The 17,970-nt window shown below is 48.7% G+C and overlaps 1 protein-coding gene across 2 annotated transcripts in view; it reads left to right on the forward strand.

The window, feature by feature from the left end:
• LOC144770907 (uncharacterized) overlaps positions 1-17,970 on the forward strand; it is a 191,184-nt gene that overhangs the window by 76,037 nt on the left and 97,177 nt on the right. For both annotated transcript variants that reach the window (XM_078655704.1, XM_078655703.1), the window contains exons 3-4: positions 6,623-6,712; positions 16,077-16,190. In XM_078655704.1, coding sequence (XP_078511830.1) covers positions 6,623-6,712; positions 16,077-16,190 — 204 coding nt within the window. The remainder of the gene's footprint in view (positions 1-6,622; positions 6,713-16,076; positions 16,191-17,970) is intronic.

The raw sequence follows: 17,970 nt of genomic DNA on the forward strand, positions 1-17,970 counted from the left end.
AGCCACACGCGCACAGGGAGCCACCCGCGCACAGGGAGCCACCCGCGCACAGGGAGCCACCCGCGCACAGGGAGCCACCCGCGCACAGGGAGCCACCCGCGCACAGGGAGCCACCCGCGCACAGAGAGAGCCACCCGCGCACAGAGAGAGCCACCCGCGCACAGAGAGAGCCACCCGCGCACAGAGAGAGCCACCCGCGCACAGAGAGAGCCGCCCGCGCACAGAGAGAGCCGCCCGCGCACAGAGAGAGCCGCCCGCGCACAGAGAGAGCCGCCCGCGCACAGAGAGAGCCGCCCGGGCACAGAGAGAGCCGCCCGGGCACAGAGAGAGCCGCCCGGGCACAGAGAGAGCCGCCCGGGCACAGAGAGAGCCGCCCGGGCACAGAGAGAGCCGCCCGGGCACAGAGAGAGCCGCCCGGGCACAGAGAGAGCCGCCCGGGCACAGAGAGAGCCGCCCGGGCACAGAGAGAGCCGCCCGCGCACAGAGAGAGCCGCCCGCGCACAGAGAGAGCCGCCCGCGCACAGAGAGAGCCGCCCGCGCGCGCACAGAGAGCCGCCCGCGCGCGCACAGAGAGCCGCCCGCGCGCGCACAGAGAGCCGCCCGCGCGCGCACAGAGAGCCGCCCGCGCGCGCGCACAGAGAGCCGCCCGCGCGCGCGCACAGAGAGCCGCCCGCGCGCGCGCACAGAGAGCCGCCCGCGCGCGCGCACAGAGAGCCGCCCGCGCGCGCGCACAGAGAGCCGCCCGCGCGCGCGCACAGAGAGCCGCCCGCGCGCGCGCACAGAGAGCCGCCCGCGCGCGCGCACAGAGAGCCGCCCGCGCGCGCGCACAGAGAGCCACCCGCGCGCGCGCACAGAGAGCCACCCGCGCGCGCGCACAGAGAGCCACCCGCGCGCGCGCACAGAGAGCCACCCGCGCGCGCGCACAGAGAGCCACCCGCGCGCGCGCACAGAGAGCCACCCGCGCGCGCGCACAGAGAGCCACCCGCGCGCGCGCACAGAGAGCCACCCGCGCGCGCGCACAGAGAGCCACCCGCGCGCGCGCACAGAGAGCCACCCGCGCGCGCGCACAGGGAGCCACCCGCGCGCGCGCACAGGGAGCCACCCGCGCACAGGGAGCCACCCGCGCACAGGGAGCCACACACACACACACACAGAGAGACACACACACACACACACAGAGAGACACACACACACACACACAGAGAGACACACACACACACACACAGAGAGACACACACACACACACACAGAGAGACACACACACACACACACAGAGAGACACACACACACACACACAGAGAGACACACACACACACACACAGAGAGACACACACACACACACACACAGAGACACAAACACACACACACACAGAGACACAAACACACACACACAGAGAGACACACACACACACACACACAGAGCCACACACACACACACACACACACACAGAGCCACACACACACACACACACACACACACAGAGCCACACACACACACACACACACACACACAGAGCCACACACACACACACACACACACACAGAGCCACACACACACACACACACACACACAGAGCCACACACACACACACACACACACACAGAGCCACACACACACACACACACACACACAGAGAGCCACAGAGCCACACACACACACACACAGAGAGCCACACACACACACACACAGAGAGACACACACACACACAGAGAGCCACACACACACACACACACAGAGAGCCACACACACACACACACACAGAGAGCCACACACACACACACACACACAGCCACACACACACACACACACACACACACACACAGCCACACACACACACACACACAGCCACACACAGCCACACACACACACACACACACACAGCCACACACACACACACACACACACAGCCACACACACACACACACACACACAGCCACACACACACACACACACACAGCCACATACACAGCCACACACAGAGCCACACACACACACACACACACACACACACAGAGAGCCACACACACACACACACACACAGAGAGCCACAGAGCCACACACACACACACACAGAGAGCCACACACACACACACACACAGAGCCACACACACACACAGAGCCACACACACAGAGCCACACACACACACAGAGCCACACACACAGAGCCACACACACACACACACACACACACACAGAGCCACACACAAACAGCCGTCATTCCAACTTGCCATCTACGCGCTAGGAATGGTATTTGCATGTACTTCCTTTCAACTGTGCCCATTTGACCTCATTGACACCTTCTCACGCGACCGGCAAGTAACAATAAAATACGGAATATAAAACCGTCACATAATATGTTCACCCAGTCTCCTAATTAAGTTTTATAGGTGGACCGCATCCACCCCATACCTACGCCCAGTCTCAAGGGGTGAGAGGAAATGACCCGAGGGGCCCAGACTCACCACAGCACCCACAGCCTCTTGACCAGGAAGCACAACGCAATGCGGAAAAAGGCTGACCTGTTGACATCTGCCATTAACAATTCGGTGCACCAAAGCATATTGCTTCGTGACCGTCCAGCGTGCCCCTGGCAGTGCCTGAACACCTCCCTCACACACCAGCGCGCCTACAATATAGAGGATGAGAGGCTCCACTCTCGCAAGGGGAGCACAGTCACTGCCCTGGAGGAAAGGGCACGGAGGCGGCCCAGACCAGGCTCGGATTCACACCACAAACTGCCCGGAACAACCGGTCCAAAAAGGGAGGAGTCAGGGGCAGTCCGCCCACAACCTGTGCCTGCAAAACTTGGTAAGTCCTGGGTCCCCAACTCCCGCCCTGCTCTACCCTTAATGCCCCTTCCACTACTGTAACAGAGCCGCCGCAGCACATATGCAATTCCATGGAAGAATTCACACATTGGAATTGACAAAACGTGGCAAAGTTATAGTGCCAGTTAAGCTGGACATAGCTTAGGCTTCCCTGCAGAATCTGCTAGCGCCATCGCTGGGGGTGGGAAATGCGAGGCAACGGTGGTAAGAATGCAGGCTGGTAATCTATCCGGTGCCCCAGGGGGTTACCCGGCTGACACCGTGCCTGAGATAATGACGACTGTCACGATGCTCTAAGCCCCGCACCACCCCACAAGAGGGCGTAGACGGCAAGCACAGGGTCCCAGAACAGTTGCAGTGTCCCATCTCCACTGATGTCTCTATGGGTGGCAGAGACCGACAACAGCCTGAAGGGACCTGCCGGTCCGCAGGGGGGGCGAAGGCAGTACTGGCGGATAGGGGTAGGCCGCGTGCTCAGTGCCGGTCCTGACTGTGACATGAACTAAGCACATTTTCCGGAAAAGAGGTGGCAAGGTGACAAAAGCAAGCCACACTGCCCTCTCCCCCTGTCCCATTACAAAACAGCCCCTGCATTTCCAATTCCCCATACGGCGTGGGGAAGCAAGCCACACTGCCCTCCCCCACCCCCCCTGCCCCTTTACACAACAGCCCCGGCATTCCCAATTCCCAATACTGAGGGGGGAGGGGGGAGACACCACTCGTTCAGTGTCTGGTGCACCTCCGCATCTTGATAGCGGGGCGCACCGCACGGGCGGTTCTCCAAGAAACTGGACCCTGGCCGCTTTGACTGCCAACGGTACGGAGGCTAGGCGACCCGGTCAAAGGTACCCCGCACCTCTTTTCCTCGCGGGCCGGGCCCAGCAGCTGAGGAGGCTGATACCGCCGGCAGGCACAGAAGATGCTCTGCCCCCACCCCTCGTGGCACCCCCTTCGAAGCTGCTGATTGGGGGCAGCGATATAGAGCCCCCACCATGCCAACGCTAAGGTGGGGGCTCCCCAATGGGCCAGTGTCGGGCACACACTCTAGAGGTGTGCAACAGGGTCCGTCTCCCTCGCAAATGGGATGGGTAAATTGCAGGGTCAGAGACTATCCTGCCCAGCCATGCTGCTGGAAAAGGATGGCGGTCCTTAGCCGCCCCAGAGTCTTCCAGGAGACACTACCACCGCAGACCTTGTCCCCTACTACACGTGGCAGAGGCCCACGGATGCACCCACCTAACAAAAGGAAGGGAGCGCCTCTATGCCGTTAGTCATGCACACCCTCACTGGCTGGCCTGGGGAGGGGTGCCGCGTCACTAGCCCCCCGGGAGCTGACCTCCCGGCCCCCACTGTCAGGCTGCTGCTACGGGCAGTGCCAAGGGCCTCCCCTGTCCTCATTGGAGGAAGGGGGGACTGACTCACTGCACAGAAGCCGCTCCCGTGGGGAGAAGTCCGAAACGGCGTCAGGGTGAGGGCCAAAGAGCATGTAGCATGCGGCTGGCTACCTGTCACACAATGCCAATAATAGAGAGCTCGCCGGTCGGCATGAACATAAACAAAATAACGTTTCCCAGAGCAGCCTGAGTTATAACGATCGTACTACAAATGTTGTGTTTCTAGGATGACATGGCGGGCCTGTTCGGTGTGCGGTTTGGCTGCGGTTGGGTGTGCCAGCGGGGGCCTCCATCCGCCGCGGACCCAGAGTGCGCCCGTGCTGCTTGGTGTAAAGAGCTCCGACAGGCCCTGACAGCGGGAAGGATCAGGCACCAAGCGCCCCCCGAGGAGAGAACATCTTCAGAGGTGCCGAGCTGTTTGTTACAAGCGCTCGCCATGACTTCGTCATTTCCTCTTTATTCTGCCGCCCCACTTGGGCGGTCTGCTTTCCTTCTGGCGTAAAAGGTTTTTATAATCTTTATGGGGCCATGTGTTTAGCCCCATAAAGATAACAAACCTTTTACGCAGCAGGAATTCAGGGCAGTACGTCCAAGTGGGACGGCAGAAAAAGAGAAAAGCGTTCATCACCATGACCTCTTTCCTTATGGCTGGCCACCGTTTAGCATAAACGGTGACGCCGACTAATGGGAAAGAGGGGCGGGGCTTAGAAAGCTCCTCACCAGCGAGACTGCGCATGTGCGCAGTCTTACGCTAGACTTCGACCTAAAAAGGATGAAGGAAGCCCAGCAGAGGAGACTGCAGAGAATAACTGACTTGGCCCCAGCCCTACTAGCCCACCAATCCCAACGAGGTCCACAAGCGCTCCAGAGTATGAGTCCACCGTGGGTTGACCCCTCCAGGACTCCCCGACGTCACCTGCAGCCTCTGCACGGAGATCACCCCCCCCCCCTTAACCGTGAGTGGCCTGGCAAAGTGAAATCTGACCTCAAAAGACACCCCTGCATCCAGCCGCCCTGCGCCCTGGAGAAAATATACCGAGGTGCACCTACATCCCCGATTCCTCCAATTAACTGCCCAGCTGTTGGTTCCTCCCGGAATTCTTATAGGACCGAGCCTGCATCTAAAAACCGAAAATCCCCATTGAAAACAACAGGACACCCAACGCCAAAATAGCATGCCTGCTAATGCCGCAGAGGGTGTAACAAGAGTGCATCCTTGACCCTGGGGGACCCTGAATCTACCCCCAGAACCTCAACTCCCACTACTGAATACTTACCCTAAAACCTATAACACTATTTTCCTCCATAGCATAACATTGACAGTTTTTCTTGGAAAAAGTTCTAAATGTGGAGTTTGAAAACATAAAGAAATTCTTTAAAATTGTACTAACTAACAAAAACTATTTTACTTACCTGTTCACAGGAAATGTCCCAGTGTAGTATCAAAGTATACTACACTGTGTAAGAAAAGTAATCCGCAAAGTAATCTACTGGTCATTTTACTAAAAAATCCTATACAAAGTATATGTACTGTATTCTGAAAAGCATTGCATTATCAGTAAAACTACTGTAATCAAATCAAAGTACATTTACAATTGCAATCCAAACTATGTTACTATTGAAAAGTATTTATTGCTTACCTGTGCCAGGCCTGCTTGGTTCTAGAAAATAAAAAAGGTAAAAGAATATTTTTATTCAAAAACAATTGGTCTGAAGTTGTCTTTGAGAGTGTGAATTCATTTGCTGAGTGTGTACAACAAATGCTTAACACTACCCTCTGATAAAGCCTTACTGCTCGACCACACTACCAGAAATAGAGAGTGAGGTGCTATCTAACTTTACCTCTGCGTACCTTTGGGTTCCACTGGACTCTGTGCACACTATACCTCACTTTGGTATATTATATACAGAGGCAGCTTCCTACAGATACTGAATGGATTACCTCTTCCGGGTTGGCTTACCTATAACGATGTGGCAATGTATCATACTCCACCCCCTCCCCACTACTTGAGAGCGGTGGTAATGATATTGCATGGGTTACTTCCTCCAGGTAGACTTTCGTAGGACGATGTGGTGATACATCATGTACAGTCCCTTCCATCTATGTGAGAGTGGTGTTAATGAAACTGAATGGATTACTTCTTCCGGGTTGATTTACGGATGCCGGTGTGGCGATGCATCATGCACTGCCCCCTCCCCACAATGTGACAGTGGTGTTAATGCTACTGCTTGGATTACTTCCTCCGAGCAGACTTCTGATATGGTGGATGCTTTCTCACGCTCTGGTTTTCTGATGTTTTCCGTGACTACATATTAGTTAACATTCGTGACCATCTTCTCCTTATCGAGGCTTCCATGGGGTCTGGAAATTAATGGTTTCTCTTTCCTTTCAATAACAGGTCCTCTTATTTCCACTGCTGTCTTTTCAATAAAAGAAAGGGAAAAAGAATATTTAAAGGGGGACCATCATGACTGTCAGAGAAGACAAGGTATTTATCATTTCCTACAATTTGACCGTTTTAGCAATGGTGCAACTTATTTTCAATTATTGTTTTTAAACCGTAAACAATGTTTTACAAAATATAAGTAGGTGAAAGTCCAGCAGCACTGTTTTATTTAAAAAAATAATCAACAATGTCCAGAGTATATAAACTGGATAAAGCATTGTAAGTTATAGAGGATTTTGATCCGAGTAGTGAAGGTTGAGGGTCAGCATCGCACAGGAGCTGTAAAACACCTTTCCTTGTAAAGGCTACGTAAAAAAGCACATTGAGTCCTCTGACAGGCATGTCAGACTGCTCCAGGACAACGTAATTGCTGAAGTGCAGAGACAAGAGCAGCTGCAATCTCTTTATTGAACACTGCTTCTGTTGTACAGAAAAGGTATGTAGCTGTCGGTCATCTATGAATCTCAATTAGGCCCCTTTTTGGTGCTATGATCAGCCTAGTTAGCGTAAGTAAAGGAGGGTTTGTGGTTATTTATGTGGACAACACTAAAATAATGTCATAATGTTAAAATATTTTCAGTTGTTTCGCCTATTGAGGAAGATCATTGCCACTATCCTATTTATTTTTATAATAACTAGCATTCATATCATGTGCGCCTCAATAGGACTTTCATTTAAATAAGTTTTATTCCTAGTGTTCTTGAGTGTGTCCATTCAAAATGAAAAAGGGTTTGGGTTCCACTTGCAATTCCTGTGAGTCTCACAGGACTGATCGTTACCTAAAACACACTTTACTCCTCTAAAGCTCGGTGGGTTGTGGGAGGTTTCTGCACTCTGTGTTTTCCATCTCGTGTTAGTATGTTGACTAAGTCCTTTGTGCCAATAGGTCTAGAGAACCCTGTTATGGAGAAGAATTCCAGAAAACATCAAAACGTCTTTTAAAACCATTATTCTCAAAGGGACAATAAGAGCTTCCGAATCTGCACACACTTTTTTTTTTTTATGTTCATGGAAAAGCAAGGTTGTCTGTGGTCTACTTGTGGTCATTTACAGACTGCTGTGGTTTATCCTAGTGCCTTACCACCTTAAGTCGTAGCCACCATGTCCCATCCATTCTTTTAATTTTTTTAAATTATTTTTATTAAACATGAAAACAAGCTTCAGATAATCATCATGTTCGTATTGACACATCAGGATAAACATTTGTCACAGGTAGCAAAATACAGAGCGAATATCCTATTGCAATTACTTGCTGTTACCAGCCTTCTTCTCAGGGGGATACATCATTACATCACAATCTCTGGGCAGTTTGAAACACTCTTCATGACATTGTCCATTGGCCTCTATACCGTGCCCACGCACCTCATATCTTTTCTCCTTTACATGGGCAGCCCAACTCTGATATATCACCTGCTCTGCCCCATAGCACCAGTCCAAGTCCTTCTTCCTGGCATTCAGTGTGGGGGCCGCTACTGCCACCCACGTCCGAGCAGTTTTCTCTTGGTCACCCCTCCTGTCAGGGCCAGCCAGGTCTTGGCAATTGCAGCCATGTCGTCTCACCTGTTAGAACCAGAATATGCCACTTCGGTTCTAGCCGACACTCTCTCCTACTACCGTCGTCATCATTCGGGTGATACCTTCCCAGTAGGTTTGAGTCATGGGGCAGGACCCTTTCTCGACACATCCTGCACGCACTCATCAGTCACACATGTAACCATTCAGACCTGAACCGTACGTGAGGCATAGGACCTATGGAGAATACGGAGCTGAAGGAGCCTGAGGCGCGCCCATATAGCTATTTCTCGAGGGCTCTGCAGAGCCTCCGCCCAGTCGTCATCCTCAGGTAGGCCTAAATCTGACTCCCAGGCCTCTCACAATGGGCCCATACAGTCTGGGAAATTGTTGACAAGTTTCCGATATGTGAGGGAAATGGCCTTATTAATCATGGGGTCCAGGAGAAGACTGTCCTCAAGTGGCGAATACTCCAGTAGCGGGGTCCCCTCTTTCCAGTGGCAGTGAAGCGTGTGGCTTAACTGATCGTTTCGGAGGAACCACCCCACACCCTCCCCATCAGAAACCCCACCCGCAGGGCATCAAATTCTAACATTTTACCTTCCTTCCAAACATCACCCAGCAGGTCAATCCCAATGAGGCTCCATTTCCGAAAGCCCGTTAATAGTTTCAGTTCCCCCGTCAAGTAACTACCGGTACTCATTGCCAACCGGTCCACTCTATTTGCTGGTTTCTCTAGCGGTGAGAAAACCCATCCATTACCATTAACAAGCTGGGAGGCCCAGTAGTATTTTTTTATTTTTTTAATAAAACTTTATTAGGACATCAGAACAAAAAACAAAGTAAAGAATAACAATTACAGCATAAGAAGAGACGGTGACTGATGCCCTATTGTTTTATATTTTCGCCCCCCCACCCTGGTGGATCCTTTCTCCTAAAAAAAGCAACAAAACAATTCTCTACAAAAAAAATTATATACTGTACTGAGACCTAACCATACTATATGTCAATCCTTACTTAACCAGTTAGTTAAAGACAGTCACAATTTTTCCCCTTTTTCCCTTGCCCGCCTACTCCTTCTTTTATACACAGAAATCTCCCAGTTATATGTAGATAAAAATTTACTAAACCAAACATATTCTGTCGGGGGTCTAGGTCAAGCCATGGCCACACACAAACGGAATGCTGCCCTTGCAATAAAGACGTGAAAATCTTAGGGTATGCAAATGATCTAGCTATTACTACCTCTGCACCGCAGCAGGCGTTAGAGGAAATAGGTATTTTAAGCTCACAATTTGGCAGGATTTCTGGCTATCTCCTGAACGATAGTAAGATGCAAATAGTCATTAACCCCTTCCGTGCTCATGACGAGCTGAGCTCGTCATGAGTTGTGCCGCTCGCACGCTCATGACGAGCTCAGCTCGTCATGTAACGCGTTTTTTTTTAAAAACGCCGCACACAGCGGGAAAACCGCTAGCGGCGATGCGGTTAATGATAAGGTTGATATCATTGGTAGATCTTGTATATCAACGTATTGTCGAGTGCCAGGTATCTAGGTGTGGAGCTAAGCTCCAACCCTGCAGTCATCGTAAATCTGAATCTCTCACCATTAGTATGCAGTATGAAATTAGACTCTAGGAGGATGAATAATCTTCATTTGATGCTTATTGGAAGATGCAATGTCATCAAAATGATGTTCCTTCCCAAAATACTATATTATTTCAGAGCTATACCCCTGGAAGTTAGGAAGATATGGTTCCAGAAATTCGACCAGGTAGTGTTGTGGTTCTTATGGGCGGGGCAGCGCCCAAGACGGGCACTCAGGTATATGACATTACCGAGAGATCGAGGAGGCTGGTCCGTTCCCAATTCCCAAATTTAATATTGGGTAATTACACTGAAGTATTTAGGGGAGCTGGTGAATGAGGGTAATCTGGAAGGGTCAGAAATTTCTATCTTTCAATTAATATATGGGGTAGAAGCGAGGGGTCTCTTTTTGTGGCAGATAGATTTTGCATATTGTAAGAGGGTTAAGTTCAAGATTTTGTTAGGGGCTTACAAAGTTTGGACTACAGTCAGGAAAAGATTTGAGATTGGGCGGCTCCATCGGTATTCTCCTTTAGTTAATAATCTTTTACTTCCGGAAATCTTTCATGATGCATATTTTAGAAGATGGGGCGAAAAAGGGATTCAATATATAGGGGATTTCTTTTGCGGTGCTGAACTACTTTCCTTTGATGCCATTAAAGAAAGATTTGGCATAGAGAACAAGGATTTTTTTAAATATTTACAAATCTGAGATTTTTTTGCTAAGAAATGTCCGAATCTGGATCGTATTCCGTTGATCAATAGTAATCGTTCAGTTACCTCGGTTGTCTATAAATTAATAAATGAAAAAATGGGAGATGATCTTGCTAGGCACTTTGAGAGATGGCAAACAAGTTTACACGCGGGACAGGGGGAGTGTGAGGACTCCCTGTTGCTTAGCCAAACATTGTGCATCTCAGCCAACTTGCAGGCACAATGTTTTAAGACCTTGTGTAATCTTTACGTAAAATCCGGCACGTATATACCGATGGAGGGGGCACATTGGGGATACATTGCTCACGTTGTGGGCTGTTGGCTGGGGATAGCACACATATGTATGCCACGTGCCCAGGTCTTTCCCACGTTTTAGTTAAAACTGAACAACGTCTGGAGTCTGTATTGGGCTATACTGTAGCAGTGTCCCCACAGGTCATAATGTTGGAGATTTCTAATCAAGTTATGGAAGAAACTAATAGAAAAATGGCCCAGTAGTATTTTCTGATGTCCGGGACGGCTAATCCGCCTTCGTACACTCCTAGCTGTAGTTTCTTGAGCGCAATTTGAGGACTGCCACCTCCCCATAACAGGTTGCGCTGCTCGGACTCGACAGAGCGGAAGAATGTCTCCTGTAACCGATATGGGGTATTCTGGACCACATATAGTAACCGTGGGAGGGCCATCATTTTAAAGAGAACCGCCCTACCTGCAAGGGAGGCAGGAAGGCACCTCCGGTGAGCAACTTTGTCTCTCAATCTATCGAATTGCACCTGTACATTTAACCACATAAACGCCTCCTCTGTGCTGGTGATCCATATGCCCAGATATTTAAATGTCTCTTTTCGCACCAGCTCCGAGCAGACCGACGTCCAGGGCGGTAGCCCTCCCGCTAAAAAAAACATCAGGGATTTTCCCAATTGGTACAATATCCCGAATAGGTGCTGAATAACTGTATTATATGGATGAGCCCGTGGAATGTCTGTCATGGTTTGTGGACATACAGCAGGATATTGTCAGCATATAAGGATATACGTTCTTCCCAGCCTCCCCCTAAATTGATGCCTTTCACAGAGGGATCCCCCGTATCCAAACAGCCAACGGTTCCAGTGCAGATAGCATCAGTGACAGCGGGCATCCCTGTCGAGTGCCCCTGTGCAGCATAAAGAGTGTAGATGTAGTCCTGTTAACGCTGACGTGTGCCATCGGGTCGGTGTATAGGAGATGTATCCAGCGCCGTAGGTTTGGATCCAGTGTGACTTTATCTAGTACAGCGAAGAGGTACGCTCACTCGATACTGTCAAACGCTATCTTCGCGTTGAGTGACAGGAGAGCAGCCGGCACATCCAGTTGTTTGTGAGTCATCTGCATTACGCAATAGAGACGCCGCAGATTGAGCCTGGTGCTCCTATGTGGCATGAAGCCATATTGGTCTGGATGTATTAAGGACTGAAGGACCAGACTCAAACATTTGCGATAACTTTGGCCAATATTTTGGCCTCGAAGATCAGGAGAGATATAGCTCTATAGGAGCTACAAAGATCGTGGGGTTTTCCTTCTTTAAGGATGACCACATTGGTAGCCATTCTCAAGTTCTTCAGAAGTGCACCATCGTCTCTATGTCCTAGAAACATGTTAAGCATATGCGGGCAAGGGTACTCGCCACACATTTAAACATTACAGTGGGGAGCCCATTGGGACCTTTCTTTACCGGACTGTATATCTCGTATGGCGTTTTCTACTTCTTCTACACTGAGGTCTGAGTCTAGCGCCACCTGATTCTCTTCCCCAAGCGTCTGTAATTTCATATCTTTCAATAATTCGTAGGACTCTCCCTCCTCCCATATAGTCTGTAATTGGTATATGTTCTGCACCCGTTCCTCCCCGTCACAATGCCCTGGGTACCTAGGGTACCATTTACCAGGGGCTGACATGTGGTCAGAGATACCAATTGGGTTTCAGCTTCAATACAGTTTTAGGGAAGGAACACAGGTCCTGGGAACCTGATTGGCAGGAGCCCAGGGCACACTCAGTCAAAGCACATCAGCAAAAAGTGAGGGCATACCATGCAAGAAAGATGGCATTTTCTCACACCATCCTAGACCTCAGAACCCTAAACCTCTATATACAGTCGGACCACTTTCACATGGTCACGCTTCAACAGGTTCTTCCTCTGCTGTCACAAGGCGACTTCCTTGCCACGCTAGATCTCAAGGACGCCTACTTCCATATCCCCATTCACACTTCTCACAGAAAGTATCTCAGGTTTGTAGTGGACGGTCAGCATTACCAGTTCAAGGTACTCCCATTCGGAGACACCACAGCACCCATAGTCTTCACCAAGTGTCTAGCAGTAGTTGCAGCTTGTCTAAGAAGGCAGCATATCCCTGTCTACCCCCACCTAGACGACTGGCTCATAAAAGCCAAGTCTTACTGCCAGTGCGTACAACACACTCACGCTACAATCCAACTGCTTCACGACTTGGGATTTACCATAAACCAACCAAAGTCTCACCTGCAACCGTCCCACATACAACAATACCTAGGAGCAACAATAAATACCTTAAAGGCACTTGCATATCCCAGTACAGCCAGGATATCAAGAATACAAACCCTAGTCACAAAATTTCAACTGCAACACACTCTCCCAGCTCGAGTGTTCATGCAACTAATAGGGATGATGGCCTCTTGCATATTCATAGTCCCTCACGCAAGACTCCAAATGCGTCCCCTACAGGAATGTTTAGCACGTCAGTGGAACCAGGCTCAAGGTCAGCTGACAGATCTGGTGTTGGTGGACGGTCGCACGCATCGCGCTCTGCAGTGGTGGAACACCAAAAACCTTTTGAAAGGGCAACCATTCATCGAGCCAGTTCCACAGATAGTGCTAACTGCAGACACATCACTCTCCGGCTGGGGGGCTCATCTGTTGCATCATACCATACAGGTCACGTGGACACCCCAACAAAGGTTGCTCCACATCAACCACCTAGAGTTGCTAGCCATATTCCTAGCATTAAAGTCCTTCCAGAAACACATTATGGGCAAGGCTGTCCTAGTCCGCACAGACAACATGACAGCAATGTATTACATATGGAAACAAGGCGGGACACACTCACTGCAACTCTCCCACCTAGCACAAAGCATGTGGCGATGGGCCATTCCTCAAAACATTTTTCTCCTAGCCCAACACGTTCCAGGAGTCCAGAACAGCATAGCAGATCTGTTAAGTCGTCAAACACAACAGACTCACAAGTAGGGAACTGCATCCGCTAGTTCTTCTACCATTTTTCCACCTGTGGGGCACCCACACATAGATCTGTTCGCAACTCACGAAAACGCCAAATGCTCAAACTTCGCCGCCAGGTATCCACACCCATTGTCCAAAGGCAATGCAATATGGATGAATTGGTTAGGCAGATTTGCGTACGCTTTTCCGCCTCTCCCACTCATTCCACTAGTGATGCGCAAGCTGCAACACTTACTGACTCTCATCCTAGTTGCTCCAACGTGGGCCAGACAACCGTGGTACACCACATTAGTGGAACTCTCTGTAGTACCGCACCAAAAACTACTACTCTCCTCTCACCTCTTAACTCAGAGCCATGGAGAGATCAGACATCCAGATCCAGCGCAGCTCAACCTAGCGATCTGGCTCCTGAAGTCTTAGAGTTCGGTTACCTTAACCTTCCCCCTGATTGCATGAATGTTATCAAAGAAGCTAGACATCCCACCACTAGGGCATGTTATGCAGCCAAGTGGCAAAGATTTGTTATATACTGCAACAATAACAACATCAATCCCTTAGATGTGCCAATCCAACACATCATAGGTTACTTGCTACATCTACAAAGGTCTAACCTAGCATACTTCTCGATCACGTTACACCTTGCTGCCATAGCAGCATACTTACAAAACAGACGTTTGTCACTATTCAGAGTACCTGCCATCAAAGCCTTTATGGATGGACTCAAAAGAATAATTCCACCCAGAGTACCACCCTCACCTGTGTGGAACTTACATATTGTCCTCACAAGACTCATGGGTCCTCCATTCGAACCCCTGCACAAATGTGAATTGCAGTTTCTCACATGGAAAGTCGCTTTTCTAGTAGCCATTACCTCTCTTAGAAGAGTCCATGAGCTTCAAGCACTTACTATTCAAGAACCATTTTTACAACTCCATCATAATAAAGTGTTTCTCAGAACAAACCCAAAAAGTAATTTCTCCTTTTCATCTCAACCAGTCTGTAGAGTTGCCAATATTTTTCTCGCAACCCCAAACAGTCGCAGAAAGAGCTCTTCTCACGCTAGACATCAAGAGAGCACTCTTTTATTATATTGACAGAACAAAACCTTTTCGCAAAACTCAACAACTTTTTGTATCCTTCTCACCACCACATAAAGGCAATTCTATATCAAAAACTGGAATCGCAAGGAGGATTGTCAAATGCATACAAATTTGCTATCAAAAAGCAAAACGTACATTAACTATTCTCCCTAAAGCCCACTCCACTAGGAAAATAGGGGCTTCAATGGCTTTCTTAGGGAACATTCCCTTAGATGACATCTGCAAAGCAGCTACATGGTCTACACCGCACACCTTCACAAAACACTATTGTGTAGATGTGCAAACCAAACAACAAGCTAGTGTGGGCCAGGCTGTTCTCAAAACATTATTTCAAACTACTGCAACAGATAGGGGTGGTCGCCGCTAAGAGTGGGTACTGCTATACAATCTATGCACAGTGTGTGATCTGCAGCTCATATGCCTCGAACGGAAAATGCTACTTACCAGTATGCATCTGTTCTTGGCATGTAGAGCTGCAGATTCACACACGCCCACCCGCCTCCCCGGCTACCTTTACCTGTTCCAGTATTATCTTATTTAGATACAGCATACATAGGCATCTTTTCTATTTCTCACAAAACTCCATCATTTCCCTCACTGGCGAAAAAACAATCTGAAGATGGAGCCGATGCCCATGCGCACAATAGTCCAAAGGAGGAGTCGCCTATCTCGTGACTTCCAAAGACTTTTCCAGGACAACAACAAAGTGCAAACATCCGGACCCAACACCAGATGGCGATCTATGAAGTGTGTGAATCTGCAGCTCACATGCCAAGAACAGATGCATACTGGTAAGTAGCATTTTCATAAATTTTGCTCGAGCAGGCGCACCACTTCACAGCACTAAGAAGGCCATGGACGAGTGAACCATGTGCAAAGCCTTCACAAGGTACTTATACATTTACACCAGACTGAGTGCGGGTAGCGCAAGTCCAAAGGTGAATCATAGGCGCACCTCGGGTTTACAAAGCAGACGCTGACCAACACATTTCTCATTATGCAGATAAGAACATTTGCAGGCCTAAGGCAGGTAAGATCATTAGGAACATTTCTAGGTAAGTGGTTCATAGCCACACAAACATGGCAACCGTCAGCAAGAATACATGGGTGAAAGGTTACAGCTTGTTCCAACAAAGCAAAATATCAGTTTAAGCAACAAAATGACAACTGATGTCAATTTTAAAATACTGTTTCCCACACACAGTACATAAGTGAAAGCCATTAATTTCTGGTTTCTTTACAGATGACGCCGCTGTTGATGCAGCTCCCCAGTTAAAGGTGCATCAGGAGGATTACCATTACCATGCGGTCATTGACGGAGTAAACGCAAGGGACACTGATGAGTCTCAGGATGCAGGTCAGCTGGAATGGTGGTGGTTAAGGACTTTATTTATGCCAAGGAAAACCTAGGTGCACCTGTACTAGTTTTTAATATTTCTGTCCATAATGCTCATCTAACTCGCCTCTCGGCGGGTGGTACCTACGAGAGTATACTTTAGAAAGATCTTTTTAGAAAACATTTCCCATAGAGGATGATTATTCTCTGTGTTTGTTTTGTTGTGTCATTTTCAAAAGTACATGTTTTAGAAATGTTGAAGATTAGAAAGCTATGACAAAGAGTGAAAAGGGTTCCATTTAGTAGTTTTATTGTGTAATCTAGCAGGAATACTACAGCTGTAGTTATTATTTTTGAATCACAGTTGCTTTAACAGAAGCATAAAACATGCTGCTGGCGTCACAAATGGGGATGGATGAATTAAATGCTGTGTTAGTAGCTAGGGGCTAAACCTCAACCCCTGCTACCTAACGGAGTGAAACAAACCTGTCACTCCATGGTCCTCAGACCCTTAGCTGTACTGCTCCCATGTACTGAGTACCAGCACACATGAACTACACTCAGTCTTTGGGAAACAAGCAAGAGCTAGTGCAGGAGTGACAGGAGATTGCAATAAACTGGTAAGTACATTTTAGATGATGTAAATGATGGGAGTGTTGTGTGTGTGCTTGTGTATGTGAGATGACAAACAGTTTCGTACTCCGGCAGATCTCCCCGGCATCTGGGGTCAACCTTGCCGTCCATTGGCCTACATTGACATAGAGGGGTTGTCTCTGCCATAATTATGCCTGCCCCTGGCATGATAGCAGCTTTGTATAGTGATTCCCATTCCTAGTGCATTACGGGCATATTTGACATAGTTGTGGACAACCATGTAATAATGGGGGCCCTTGTTGGCATATTGTGTGCGTCTTGGGCTAATCCTGGCCGTCCGTGTTATAATGGTGGCCACTCCTTTCATAATTATGCCTTATTGTTCAGACGTACTTCCTTGACATAATGTAGACCATCACTGGGATATTCATGGCCATCTTTTATATATTATTGGTAAATAAAGCAGATTCATTTATTATGTAGCAGTGGCATATGTAAATGCCTGATGAAAATGACAAGTTGATAAGGAATAAACCTACATTTAATACAAATGAAATTCTGAAAAAAATTGTTTTTTTGTCCGAAAAGGGCAAGCAATTGGGAATTGACCTTATGTCCTACAAAAGAAATGTTTTAAATAGCAAAATGTGCTATTTTGACAAATTTGGCATGCTATTTGTTTTGTGAAAAATATTAAATGTCCAGCTTATTTTTAAAGCTGATTAGTTTATGTACGATTATTTCACAAGCATAGTGAAACAAACCTGTAGCTCCAAGTGAGGTGTTTAGGTACAGTTTTGTTAACAAACCTAGTTATCAAAAAAGCCCAAAATCGATACTACATAAATAATCATACCCCAGGAAATATACGGGATGGCAAAGTCGTCCCAATTGATACCCTTTTGCGTGAGTATCAGTACCCACGTTCGCACCACTGGAGACATCAACAGTTTACCCACAGCCTACGACATAAGTTGGGGTCTTCCTCTCACAATCTTGAGACCGACCCAGTGTTGCACTATAGTCTTATGTGGAAGGGTACAGGAGCACCATGGCTGGACTGTAGGATACCCTTACAGACACCCTTTTAATTTACGCTGTTGGTGGGGGGTGCAGATACTAGGCCTATCTCTCTCTGAACAAGACTGACACTATCTCGTAGAGGAGCATGACTTTTCCTTTAGGGAAGCCATGCTTAAATGTTATT

This window comes from Lissotriton helveticus, chromosome 7 (assembly GCF_964261635.1).
Source record: "Lissotriton helveticus chromosome 7, aLisHel1.1, whole genome shotgun sequence".
NCBI classification, from domain to species: domain Eukaryota; kingdom Metazoa; phylum Chordata; class Amphibia; order Caudata; family Salamandridae; genus Lissotriton; species Lissotriton helveticus.